Below are 13110 nucleotides of genomic sequence, written 5' to 3'. Positions count from 1 at the left end.
AGGGCTCCAGGACTGGAGAAAGCTCTGCAAGTGGGGTCTCACCTGGGTGGGGCAGACGGACAGAATTCTCCCCCTCAGCTGCTGCCCGTGCTGCTGGGGACGTGCACACTGCCAGCCCCTGACCAGAGTTTTGTTTTCCCCCTCAGAATTCTCATTCACTTCCTGATCTGTACAGGTACCAGAGGCTGCCCCAGCCAGATGCAGAGCAAGAGTTTAGGAAGCCTGAGCAGCGCAGTTTCCTTGCCTCCTGGCCACCCTCACTGTCCCTCAGATGCACTGTGTTCCTGGTTCCGAGGGCCCCAGCAGTGCTGTCCTGCTGTGGCCACGGCTCTGTCCCTGGCTCGCAGGGCCGCAGCGCCAGGGCTTGCCAGGTGTGCGCTGAATTTTTCATGCCCTGCCCACAGCTTTGTTCACTTTGTTCACTTCACTTTGTTCACTTCACTTTGTTCACTTTAGCATGAGAACAATTTCTCCAAGTATCTATGGCTAATTAATTTTGTATCTATCTTTGCGTGGTACAACCATAGGCTAATATTGGTAGTAATAGCAAGCAGGTATTCTAAGTAGAATGAGATGTTTACAATTCTAACACATACACGTGTGAATCTAAGTGGAAGGAAAGAGAAGAAAAGGAAAAGAAAGGAAAAAAAAAGAAGAAGAGAAGATAAGTAAACCATTCACAAGAACATCACATGCCTCTCAGTGAAGGACCCAGACATTGACAATTTCCCATGAATCGTCCCTTCTCCTCTGCAAATATCCAAGTGTCCCCCAGATCTTAATATCCAGAGGAGCAACAGGCAGCTCAGTGTAACATCAGAAAAAGCACAGAAACAAGGTCCATGTGTTGCCATTTTAATTGGATTATTGATACTAGTGCAGCTTTTTTCTTGTGTGTAAGTACTTGACCTACATTATTTTCTTTGCTTTTCTGTAATTAGATGTACATTTATTATGACTCTCAAATCAGACTGTTAAAATTTCTGTTATACCAAAAATAAGTTTTGGCTTTAAGTATGTATGTGAAGTGGTGTGACTGATACTCTGTAGGGAAGGGTTAGGGCATCCAGAAGGATCTGGACAGGCTAGAGAAAAGGGCCCATGCCAACTTCATGAAGTTCAACAAGCCCAAGTGCAATCCCCAACATGGGTACAGGCTGAGTGACGAGTGAATCGAGCAGTCCCATGGAGAAGGACTTAGGGGTCTTGGGGAATGAAAAATTGAATATGGGCCAGTAACGTGCACTCACAGCCAGCTGCAGCCTGGGCTCCATTGCAAAGAGCATAGCAGCAAGGGAGCCTAGCCTCCAGTCACCTGCTTTAGGGGAAGGTGTTTCTGCCCACGGCAAGGGGTGTAAATAGATCTTTAAGGACTCTTGCAACCAAAACCATTCTGTGATTCTGTGAAAGTCCATCAGTGGGAAGCACACAGAGTGTGTGGGCTTAGACATCCAGCCCACTCAGCAGCTGCCTCTCAATGCCTGGTCTCCCCAGCTACTGGCAGCTGGACATGCCAGACCCTCCGAGGTGCACAACCCCGCCACAGTCACAGGTACAGATTCCATTGCACACAACAACCTACAAACAGACATGAACACTGTGTGCCTCTCCAGTACGTGTGATGAGGTGCTCAGGATGCAGCTGTCTCCTGTGCAGAGGAACACAGGCAGGTGGCTCACCCTCAACCCTGACCCTAGACCTTCAGTCTAATAGTCAACTACTACAGGGTCTCACTAACAGAGACATACACACATCTGTTGCACAAACCACTTGGTCTAATTGCTGGCTAGTGTGGCTTGATATTTACTAGTGATCATAGACTGACATGGTCTCACTCAATCCAGTTGTGGGCACTTAAATCCCCATGCATGCATATGCCCAGAGCACAGTGCTGTGCAGCCAGGGGAAAAAAAAAAAATACAAAAAGGACAGAGAAGTGTTAGAAGACAGGAAAGACTGTGATGACTAGGCACAAGGCATGGCTAGACATTCATACTGATTAGCACCATTCTACATGCAGCTAACTCCTTCTATTCTCCTTGCCTCCATTTTCTCATTCTTGTTCATTCCCAAACCACTTAGACACATCCTTTTTCCCACCTTCTGTTGCTCCCCTAAACATCCTGTTGTGAGTTTTGTCCCCAGATACTCTTGCCCTGGACTCCACAGTGTTTTCCATGCCCCTAGGCAGTTTTCAGTTTGTAGGGACTCTACAACCTCTCCCGCTGACTCATCATTATGGGTGCGGCCTCTAGGCCAATGGGACTTATGCAACAGATTTAGAAGGGCCTTTATTTTTCTTACTGGGTAATTTGTGCTCCCCAGCCTGTTGCTGTCTCTCTTTGCTCTTTTCCCTTTGTGCTGTTAAGCCTTTCATGGATTGACTGCACTTACATGGTGGTTCTTGGATTTGCCAACCCAGGGGATTATTTGGGTTCCCCAATGCTCCTCTTTGTGTGCATGGAGGTGAGCTTTTTTCCACATAACCTCATTCTTGTACTGGGCAACTTCTGCAACACTTTCTGGTCCTACATATTCTGTTATTCAGCATGCCTGTTTGAGAAAACAGACTTTTAAATCCACTTAGGGGTGCAGATCTTTACTTAACCTCACAGCCCACATCTTGTGGGCATTTCCTCTTATTGTCAAGTATAACTACATCAAGGTTAAAAATAGGGCAGACTACCAAACCAGTATAGCTCTCAATGCCAGTGTCTGATTAACCTTCTCACCCTTTCTGCTTTAGCTCCTGAAATAGCAGTGATTTGCTAGATTATCTTGAATCTCCTTTCCATTCTAAGAAGACTGTTTGTATCATTGAAACTTTCTGGTTTGTGGATCAGCCTCTAAGAAGATTAACATTTATAACTGGCTTGCGGAAAGTTAGATCCCTCACGTAACTGACATTAGTGTTGAGCACAGACAGGAGTAAACGAGCAGTGCTGTGAGAGCCACAGGAGGAAAAGGATCATTCCTGTAGCATTATTCTTCTGACCACAGACACATATGGGAAACAACAGCAGCTCCACAGTGGATGATCTACAGGCTGTCGAGATACACCACTGGTACAAGAAATTCATGACAGAGTGTCCTTCTGGACAGCTGACAGAGCACGAATTTAAGCAGTTCTTTGGGCTTCGAGGGCTGGATCCAGAGGCCAATAAGTACATTGAGCAGATGTTCCGCACGTTCGATATGAACAAGGTGAGTTCTCCAGCAAGGAATTAACTGGGTCATGCTACCTAGAAGTGATTCAACTCCTGCACTTTCAGAGTCTTCGTCTTTCTCTTGCAAACATAAAGAACATAAATATTCTCTTGCAAACATTTTCTCTTGCTAACATTGGTGTGGAAAGCTGCCAAGGGATGCTATGTAAAGTAGCTAAATGTAAGGAGGAAATGAATGTGTACAAGGTAATACCATAGATGACATAAACATAGGCACACACCTGATTATCTAACTACCTTGTGCAAGTTCATCTTTGAATTTTAAAAATTCCTTATTGCCTATTATTTGACTTGGCCTTGTTTAACCAGCAAAATGCTAATTTCATTATTCTTCTTACATGTTCTTATTATTCAGAAATATAGCTGTACAAGATTGTGGAGACCACAGGAATCAGCCACAATAGAAATCATTATAGCATTCACAGCAGAGTAATTTCCATAGTTTTTGGCAGCTGAAATTAACACTGCATGGGCAGACAATGTCTGTGGCGCTCCTTGGTGCTGGGAGGTGCAGTAGTGGTGGGTGGGTAGTGTTCCTCACTGTGACAGGTGGCTGCTGGTAGAAAACAGTAGCCCCCATAATACCTATAAGCATGCAATGACCCTCACTTTTGGCTGCTTTTTATCCATATGTATTTCAGCCTATGCTTGCAGGCCTGTGTTCTTAATGACAAAGAATTCTGGGTTTATGGCATGCTGGGAAAATTCAGCTTTACTCTCTGCTCCAAGGTTCTGAAATGGAGTCAAGGAGGATACAGTCACAGAGGTGTGAGAACCAAGTGGGAAATCACAGTGTTAGTCTTGAAGAAGGAAAGCTTAGAGACCAACAAAGAATGTTATTTTGGACATGTGAGACAGCATAAGGAGTTAAGGAATACTTAGGAATATTACAAAATTCTTAAAGAAGAATTTTAAAGAAGAATTCTTAAAGAGCAAAAACGCTCCACTAGGGTAGCTGAGGTCTTGTGTTAGATGTAATGATTGGAAATGACTGCAGACCTCAAAGAATATCTTTTCTTGTCTCAAAGTCCTCTGTGCCCAGGATGATAATAGTGATGAAAAGCAGTTTCATAAGCTAAAGTAAAACCTTTACAGCTTTTGCATAAGTCCTTCTTTAATTTCACCTCTCTCCCTTCTTGGGATGTTTAAGGACTTAAAAATTTATTCAAGGATGTTGTGCATTCCAGAGTTCTCCTGTGAGCCCTGTGTTATGTAGTAAACAATGTTATAAGAAGATTCTCTAATTCAAATTCAGAAAAGATTAACAGTGATCTCAGGAGGAATGAGGGGAACTAGTGGTGATGGACCTACATCAGTTAATCTTAGTCTGCTAACAGTTAGTCGCTTAATCTAAGACCCTTTTATGAACAAAGGCAAGGAACAAGAGCACCAGAGGAAAATCCTCCCTGTAATAATACAGATACGATGGATGAAATCATCTGCCATATGGACCTTCAGATTCTGAGAACTTTGAGGATGACAAAGAGGATAAATTTTCAATATGCTTTTTTAATAACTTGCAATTGTAGAATTTTAGAATGGTTTGAGTTGGAAGGGACCTTAGGGGTCATCTCATTCTACCTCCTCCCATGGGCAGGGACACCTTCCACTATCTCAGGTTGCTACAAGCACTATCCAACGTGGCCTTTAACACTTCGTGTGCCAGGGCCTCACCACCCTCTGAGTAAAAACTCCATCCCAACACCTCATCCAAATCTCCTCTCCTCTAGATTTAAACCATTCCTCCTTGTCCTGTCACGACCTGCCCATGCAAAAAAGCTGCTCTCCCCCGTTATTATCACTTGCTTCAGGCACTGGAAGGGGCACTGAAGTATCCCTGGAGCCCTCTCCAGGCTGAAGAATGAATGTGAACAGCACAGCAGATGGACAGACAGAGCAGGGACTCTGTGAGCCTGTGGGTGCACTGAGCAGGGCTGAAAGCATGGTTCATGGTGAATACAGAAACTTTACTTCGACAGCAGCATCGGTGTGGCTGCAACACAGCAGCATGGGCAGGACAGAGAAGCCTCTGGCCCCAAGGCTACCTTTGGCCCAGCAGGAAATGCCATGGCCCACTGTAGCCCTGGATCCTGCTCATTCCCCTGCTGCTCAAGCTCTCTTGTCCTTGATCTTCAGGAAGTGCAGGAACTCCTGCACCAGACTCCTGAATTGCACCAGGATCTGGTGTGGGAATGCTACGGGCCGTGAGGAGCCCGCGGTCACCGCTGGTCTCCGTCTGTACTCAGGGGTCAAGCTGATGTCTTCCTCTGCCTCCTCTGATTCCTCTGACTCCTCTGACTCCTCTGACTCCTCTGACCCCTCTGGCTCCTCTGACTTCTCTGGCTCCTCTGGCTCTTCTGATTCCTCTGGCTCCTCTGGCCCCTCTGGCTCCTCTGGCTCCTCTGACTCCTCTGACTCCTCTGACTCCCCCGGTTTCATGCGCTGCTCAGGGCCCGAGGTGGTGGCTGGCTCTGGTGCTAGACCAGCTCTTTCTGCTGGGCTCAGGCCCGTCTGGAGCAGGATCCAGTTGTAGAAGTGCTGAGTGGAGGTGTAGATCCCGGGGTGCCTGGCTCTGTCACAGCCTCTTCCCCAGCTGTACATGCCCACCAGCCAGTAGAAGTCAGCTCCGTTGTCCTTGCAGACGAGGGGACTCCCGCTGTCCCCCTGTGCCAGGAGAGAGGGCTCAGGGGCTGTGGGGGGCTGCTGCCAGCCCCAGGGCTGGGTCCTCTCTTCTAGCCCCAAAGCTGGCTCCGCTCTCCCATCCCCAGGGCTGGCTCCGCTCTCCCATCCCCAGGGCTGGCTCCTCTCTCCCATCCCCAGATCTGGCTCCTCTATCCCAATCCCAGATCTGGTTCCTCTCTCCCATCGCCAGAGCTGGCTCCTCTCTCCCAGTTCCCAGATCTGGTTCCTCTCTCCCATCCCCAGGTCTGGCTCCCCTCTCCCAGCCCCTGCCAGGTCCCACATTCTTGGCACAGGAAGGTTCTGCTCAGGAGCATCCAGCCCTCGGCTGGGAGCAGCTCGGGGTCTCCCATCTCTGCACATGGGTCCCAGATGTGTGGAGGACAGATGTTCCAGGGTCACAGCCACACTTTGAGTCTGCTGAGGGTACTGGATGGGCTTTGTGGGCAGGACCAGGCCTTGGGGACAAGGGGACATGGGACAGGGATCTGCTGAGGGACACATCACACACTCCTACCTGGCAGGAGTCGATGCCACCATGTGGGTACCCAGCACAGAGGTTGCGGGGGTGGATGGCCCCTGCGTACCAGCGGCTGTTGTTGCAGAGCTCCGTGTCCATGAGGTGGACCTTGGCCTCCTGCAGCACCAAGCCTGGTCCCAGAACCATGGGAATGAGCCCCCAGCAGCTTGGTACCCATCCCCTCCCCTTCCCTGGGCCAGGCTTTGCCTCCAGAGTCATGTTGTCCAGCTGTGTCCCTGCTATTGGCCTGGGAAAGGGGCCAGACTCATCCCTCCAGAGGCTTCCCAGGGCCAGCAGGAATTGTTTGGGTGAGAAGGGATCTTACAGCTCATCCTGTTCCATGCCCCATCTTGGTGGGGACTTGGCGGACTTCCCACAGCCCAGGCTGCTCCGCGCTGGGCCCCGCTGACATCCAGAGCCGGACTCTGTCTGTGCCCAGCCCGTGTCCCCAGGGTGTCCACTCCGTGTCCCCAGGGTGTCCAGTCTGTGTCCCCAGGGTGCCCAGCCCGTGTCCCCAGGGTGTCCAGCTCATGTCCCCAAGGTGCCCAGCCCGTGTCCCCAGGGTGTCCAGCCCGTGTCCCCAGGGTGCCCAGCCCGTGTCCCCAGGGTGTCCAGCTCATGTCCCCAGGGTGTCCAGCTCATGTCCCCAAGGTGCCCAGCCTGTGTCCCCAGGGTGTCCAGTCTGTGTCCCCGGGGTGCCCAGCTCCCCTCAGAGCACACATCCTGTTCAGGAACTCACCTCTGCCAAAATTCCAGCCGGCGATGTAGCAGGATTTCAGCTCTGAGACCCTGAGTGAGGCGTCGGGCACACAGCCCAGCTGGATGTAGTCGCTGCACTCCACGGGCTGGTCCAGCTCCAGCAGGGCAATGTCATTCCTGGCTGTGGCAGGCACGTAGTGCTGGTGCACCAGGAGCCCCTTGATGTGTCTGACTGCAGTCTCAGGGCCTGGCTGAGTCAGATCTGAGGCCCCCATCACCACCTCCCATGTGGAGACATTCCTGGGGAGCAGAGGGAGAGGGGAGTGACAGGGAGCAGAGCCACAGGCTGCAGCAGCTCAGCATTTCCCAGGCAGCATTTCCCAGCTCAGCATTTCCCAGGCATTTCCGTGGTGCTGTGACCTGGGCACCTGCCCGTGCTCTGGGGACATCTCTGTCCCTGCTGTCTCTTACCCAGCCCTGGCGAAGCAGTGTGCGACCGTGAGGACCCACTGGGGGCTGAGGAGGACACCTGTGCACATGTGCCACGTGCCATTCTCCCAGGTGGCCTGGATGCTGGCGATGCCACGCCAGGCCCCTGCCTCGCCACTGGTGCCATCCTCAACATCAGACGTGTCCTCAGCAGAAGCCATGGAGCTGTGGTCAGAAGCCAAGAGCCGGAGCCCGCAGGTCCTTCTGTAATACAAAGTCATCACTGCCCTGCTTGGTGGCGGCTGCTGCTTAGGCTGCAGGTCACTGGTCCCACCTTCCTGCCCAGTGCTGAGTGGCAGGAGGACCTGGAACCCCCAAGGCGTGCATCTGTCCCTCCATACTGCTGCAGCCCCACAGACAGGTGGTGCCAGTAGCTGGGCACCGGCCACGGACTGAGGCTGGAACACTGTGGTGAGGGGAACATGTGGGTTTCCCTACAGTGAACCCCCTCAGTGGGACCACTGACCTGCAGGTGTCCCAGGTGGCCCCCACGGGCCAGGCCAGGGCCAGCAGCACGAGCAGCCCCAGCAGAGCCATCGGTGCCAGCGCAGGTGGCAGAGGCAGAGCCGAGCTGTCACCTGCAGTGTGGCCACCACCACAGCACCCACAGCCTTGGTGGTGCTCACAGTGCCCCCAGCCAGCGCTGCTGTCACAGAGGGGCAGGTTCTGTGTGCTGGGCATGGAAGGGAGGGGCAGCACAGTCACAGAGATATGGAATGTTCTGGGTGGAAGGGACTTTAATGACCATCCAGTGCCACCCCTGCCATGGGCAGGGACAGCTCCCACTGTCCCAGGTTGCTCCAAGCCCCAGTGTCCAACCTGGCCTTGGACACTTCAGGGATCCAGGGGCAGCCACAGCTGCTCTGGGCACCCTGTGCCAGGGCCTGCCCACCCTCACAGTCAGAAACTCCTTCCTAACACCTAATCTAAATCTGCCCACCTTCAGCTTAAGGCCATTTTTCTTGTGTCCTATCTCTACGGGCTCTTGCCCAAAGTACCCCTCCAGCCTTTTTCTAAGCCCCTTTAAGTACTGGAAGGGGCACCAAAGTCTCCCTGTTCTCCAGGCTGATCAACCATAACTCTCTCAGCCTGTCATGCCCTTCTTCCCACCCTGAAAGAACATTTTAAATGTTGTGATCCTTGCTGTAAAACAGCAGTCCTCTGCTAGTTCACCTTGATTTCATAAAGGCATATGACTTTGCTTAAATACCTTAATAATTGAATGTTTCATTTTTTTGCTCCACAATTTGTTGAAGTGGTTATTCGGAATCTATGACCTAGATATGTTTTATCTGTAGTTTGTTTTTAACCACTTCAAATTTCAGTCAGGTTTAAATCTAGGGCCAATGAACCTTTACTAACCGGCATTTTTCTTGCAGAAGACACAAGAGATTTTTGAGTTTCTTTCTTTGAGTCAAGAAATGCATTATTAAAAATCTTAATACTAAACATTTTTCCAGTGGTCAAATGACACTCTATGTATTTTACAAAATATCCACAGTCACTTTATTTGCCACAGAATGGATATCTATGGCTTAGTGGAACAGCATGGTTTCCCAAAAGCAGAGCAGACTACTGCAGAAAACTTGCAGCCCATAGGTTGAGCTCAATATTCTCTCTCAGGAGACCAAAGGCAGACAGCTTTGGTGCACACAGGGGGCTTTGCTCATGCTGACAACCAGGAGTGGCAGGTTCCCTCACTGCAGGTGGTGAGCAGAGAGGAGCCTCTATGTAATAGATCATAACTTTAGAACATAGGTGTTTAGTGGCTAGAGAAATAACGTGTCTGTGCACTAAAGATTTTTCCTAAGTCCAAGTCTCTATGCTGTTTGTTGGCCTTTCTCTTTCAGCTGTGAATCTAAAGAGCAATAAGGTGAAACAACTCCACAGCAGTAACTCCCTCAGTTTATTCCTGTCACAATTTGGTTTTTTTTTTCTGACAGGATGGATATATTGATTTCATGGAATACGTGGCTGCCCTCAGCCTCGTTCTCCGAGGGAAGATGGAGCAGAAATTGCGGTGGTATTTCAAGCTCTATGATGTAGATGGCAATGGCTGCATTGATCGACATGAACTGCTCAACATCATTAAGGTGAATCTCCATGGGTGTGTTCTTGCCTCTTTCCTTAAAGACAAATCACACAAGTAGGATCTTTGCTGTTTCCCATATGGATGATCATTCCTTCTCTGAGCAGGATTCCCCACCATCGTATAATGCATTAAGCAGACTTGACAGACACTTTATCACCAGAGCTTATGTTGCAGCATAGCTAACCATAACATTGTTTTAGTTACCTGTGACCTTAACTGCACTTTACAAGGTTTCAGACCCTGTGACTGTCAGTTGCTATCTCTGCAATGTGTCCTTCATATGTCCTTTTCCCCATGACAAGAGAGAGTTACTCTCGATTTGCTTTTTAGAATCAGCTCCTAAATATCAAGACAATAAAACACTTCTGACTCTGGTGAATAGCCTGAAGAAGAATAAGAATGGAAAGGATTGAAAGCAAATAGCTATTGTGGATGGGGTTGGAATTATGGACATAAAGATCACTAGAAATATCTCAGAATTAATTATGCTGCAAATTCAGATTATTTTGCAGATGATAGGAAATTACTGAGCTGCAGGAAAGATTCAATGACTCTAAATAAATTACATTTCTGAATATGAAATGCCATAAAATTGATTTGATAAAGCACTAATAAGATGTTAATAATGCATTCTCATCTGGATAAGAATTTTAGAGATGGGTATCAAAGAGACCTGACCAAAATCAATACCTGTAGTAACATACAGCCGCCTACTAGTAGTCTGAAATAGAAATACTCAGACATTACAGTGAAGCAACAGATAGCAATAGTTAACACAGAGCTCTTGAGAAACAAGTCCTGTGGGCAACAACTGGTGTCAAGAAATTTATTGCCCTTTGTATTTTGTGGGTGTAGTTCAGTGTCTTTTAGGTAACCTTAGGAAATTGCTGAGATGATATCAGTTTCAGTAGAATAGCATTTAAAAAAATGAAGAAAATGATCAAATATCAAAGGCTAAAAACTAGAAAATTAAATAGTCTTAGAATCAGTATAAAGGCTCTGAAATATTTCATGGACATCTTTAAACAAAGCAAATAATTAGCATTGAAAGAAAAGAGAATTCTGCGCTATGTAGTTATGAATAAGAAGAATTGTAGCAAACAGAAGTGGATATGGCTTAGTTTCTCAAGATGAAAACGAATTTCCAGTGAGCTTTAGGTAGAAGGCAGACACACAGGAAGCAGCATATAAATGGAAACTGTGAAAGTAAGAATAGAAATAAATTATCACTGCATATAACAAAGGAATTTTATAATGTCAAGTGTGGAGGGTGTTTGACAGTGTTTCTGAGGCTTGGTGAACCATAAGGTCACAAAGTGGTCCAAAGTGGATCAATTAGGTGGATTCTGATTCTGCCTTTCCTGCAGCACCTAAACCGTACCTAAGCAGAGTTAGGCCAGTCCTCTGGGTTTTGCTGCTCATTCCGTGTTCTAGGGCCACGCTCCCTTCGCACCCTTCAGTGCCTCCCCTAAGGCCTGATGATTTGTGCTTTGCTATCCTATGATGCTGGTTCATTTGTATGGGGAAGGTACCAGGCATGACAGTCTTATTCTGAATCTGTGCTGACATGTGCAATCAGTGTGGGAGTCATTAGGCAGCTTCTTACTCTTGCTCTTTGTTTTAGGCTATTCGAGCTATTAATGGTGGTGACCATGAAACCAGTGCAGAAGAGTTCACCAACCGAGTCTTCAACAGGATTGATGTGAACGGCGATGGTAAGATTCCTGCCTTTGCCACAGCTCACACAGTCTCTTTTCTACAGAGTAACATCCAATCCTTCCTTTCTTGGTTGAACTCTTGGTTGGCCTCTTCACTTCATATTTTCTTTCTATTTGCATTCTCAGCCAATAATGTGCTCCCCATGGACCAAAAAGGATTTTTCTCCTGGCATTATACATTATCAGTGTGACAGGATTTGTCCTCTCTACTGAGTCTCAGCTTTGTTCTGTCCACATGACTTTGGTAGTGGGGTTTTGGAGCGTTGTTTTGTTTTTCTTTTTGTACGTTGCTGCATACCTCATGCCAGTTAGAAGTGGGAAATATTTACAAATGGCCCCAGCTGCTCCCAAGTACTTCATCATTTCACTTCCTTCAGGAAAGGAAGAACTGGAATTTAATGTTGAAGTTCAGAGTTTCTTCACTGGGTCTGCTGCAGGCAGTGCAGCAAGAACATGATGTGCTCAGTCAAGAGTTGGTCAATTGTCACTGTGGCCCCTGTATGTCCCCAAGAGGTCTCTCTTTTCTTGCTACTTCAGGTGCTTGTTATTTTCTGACAGGCTCTTTTGTTATTCCAGAATAACCCTGTTGAGCTGCTTCCCTGCACAAGGGCTTTTTGGCAGAAAAATTAGGAGAGAAAAATTTGTTTCTGCCTGTCACAGCCTCCTTCTGTCAGTTCCTTTATCCTTGAAAATCAGCAAGTGTAGGGCAGGTTAGTACTATGATAGGTTGAGCCAAAAAGGATGCTGTGATCCCACTCCTTAGTTACCCACTTCTACTGTTATTTCTTATGTACCTCTTCCCTTGTATGGGGGGAAAAAAGGAAGCAGGTGTTGTCTGGATACTGGGGATGTTTCATAAATGCTTAAGAAGACTCTCTGAGGACTTTAGAACTGTACCTTACAACAGTGCCTATATAGTAAGTGGTCTCTACTGTACTCCATTTCCTGTCAGATGTGGATTCTGATGCCTTTTATTTATGTCTGACACAGGTGAACTTTCTCTGGATGAATTTGTGGAGGGAGCAAGGAAAGATGAAGAGTTCATGGAGGTTATGATGAAAAGTTTGGACCTGTCACACATTGTGGCCATGATAAACAACCGTCGGCATAGTGTATAAATCAAGCTGGGAGAAGATGCTGGGCCAATAGAAGAAGGGTGTAGAAACACAAGGAAGGAGAGACAGCATTTTTCAAAACAAAATTTCCATAAACATGAATATGGAAGTAGGAACAGAAAGACACTGATATGTTTGTGTATCTGAGTGCATGTTCCTGTACAAATACGGAAGCTTAGCCACGTAAATGCAGGGCAGGTTCAGAAAAACTGAATCTGGGTGGCAGTATTTGACTCGTTTTTCTAAAGTTTAAAGGCCAAATTTCAGGGCACAATTTTCCTTTTTATTCTGTGTCCCAGATTATCACTTTGAAACGGACTAAAAGTAACGCCAAGTTTGTGAAGAGCAGTAGGAGAACTGGGTGGTGGAGTGTGGAGGAAATACCAAAGAAGAGTTTCAAGCTGTTATTAGGGCATTCAAAAGAATGCAATTTGCACTGTTCTTGTCATGATATTGGTTCATAAACACTAGCAGGGTTGTCCATACCAGATGTGCTTCGACCTGTACAGAAGCAGCTTTAGTCATAAGATCACAAGAGCTGAAAGAAAAACCAGTCTGATAAGACCACAAG

The 13110-nt window shown here is 47.6% G+C and overlaps 1 protein-coding gene across 1 annotated transcript; it reads left to right on the top strand.

Moving 5' to 3' along the window:
- The first annotated feature begins 3006 nt into the window (after window positions 1-3006).
- LOC116996011 (guanylyl cyclase-activating protein 1-like) lies at window positions 3007-12868 on the top strand. The gene is made up of 4 exons (XM_033059177.1): window positions 3007-3204; window positions 9558-9707; window positions 11331-11421; window positions 12415-12868. The coding sequence occupies exons 1-4, from the start codon at window positions 3007-3009 to the stop codon at window positions 12540-12542; spliced, it is 567 nt and encodes a 188-aa protein (XP_032915068.1). The 3' UTR covers window positions 12543-12868.
- Window positions 12869-13110: the final 242 nt, after the last annotated feature.

The sequence above is a fragment of the Catharus ustulatus genome, chromosome 4 (assembly GCF_009819885.2).
Source record: "Catharus ustulatus isolate bCatUst1 chromosome 4, bCatUst1.pri.v2, whole genome shotgun sequence".
Lineage (NCBI taxonomy): Eukaryota > Metazoa > Chordata > Aves > Passeriformes > Turdidae > Catharus > Catharus ustulatus.
The sequence above is the reverse complement of the archived record's forward strand: the minus strand, read 5'-3'. Positions and strand labels throughout refer to the sequence as shown.

What these genes read in the sequence shown, in the direction of transcription:
- LOC116996011 (XM_033059177.1), top strand. Translation starts at nt 3,007, where the DNA reads ATGGGAAACAACAGCAGCTCCACAGTGGATGATCTACAGGCTGTCGAG. An exon ending in GCACGTTCGATATGAACAAG is followed by an intron (nt 3,205 to 9,557) that starts GTGAGTTCTCCA and finishes TTTTTCTGACAG; the next exon opens with GATGGATATATTGATTTCAT. An exon ending in GATTGATGTGAACGGCGATG is followed by an intron (nt 11,422 to 12,414) that starts GTAAGATTCCTG and finishes TGTCTGACACAG; the next exon opens with GTGAACTTTCTCTGGATGAA.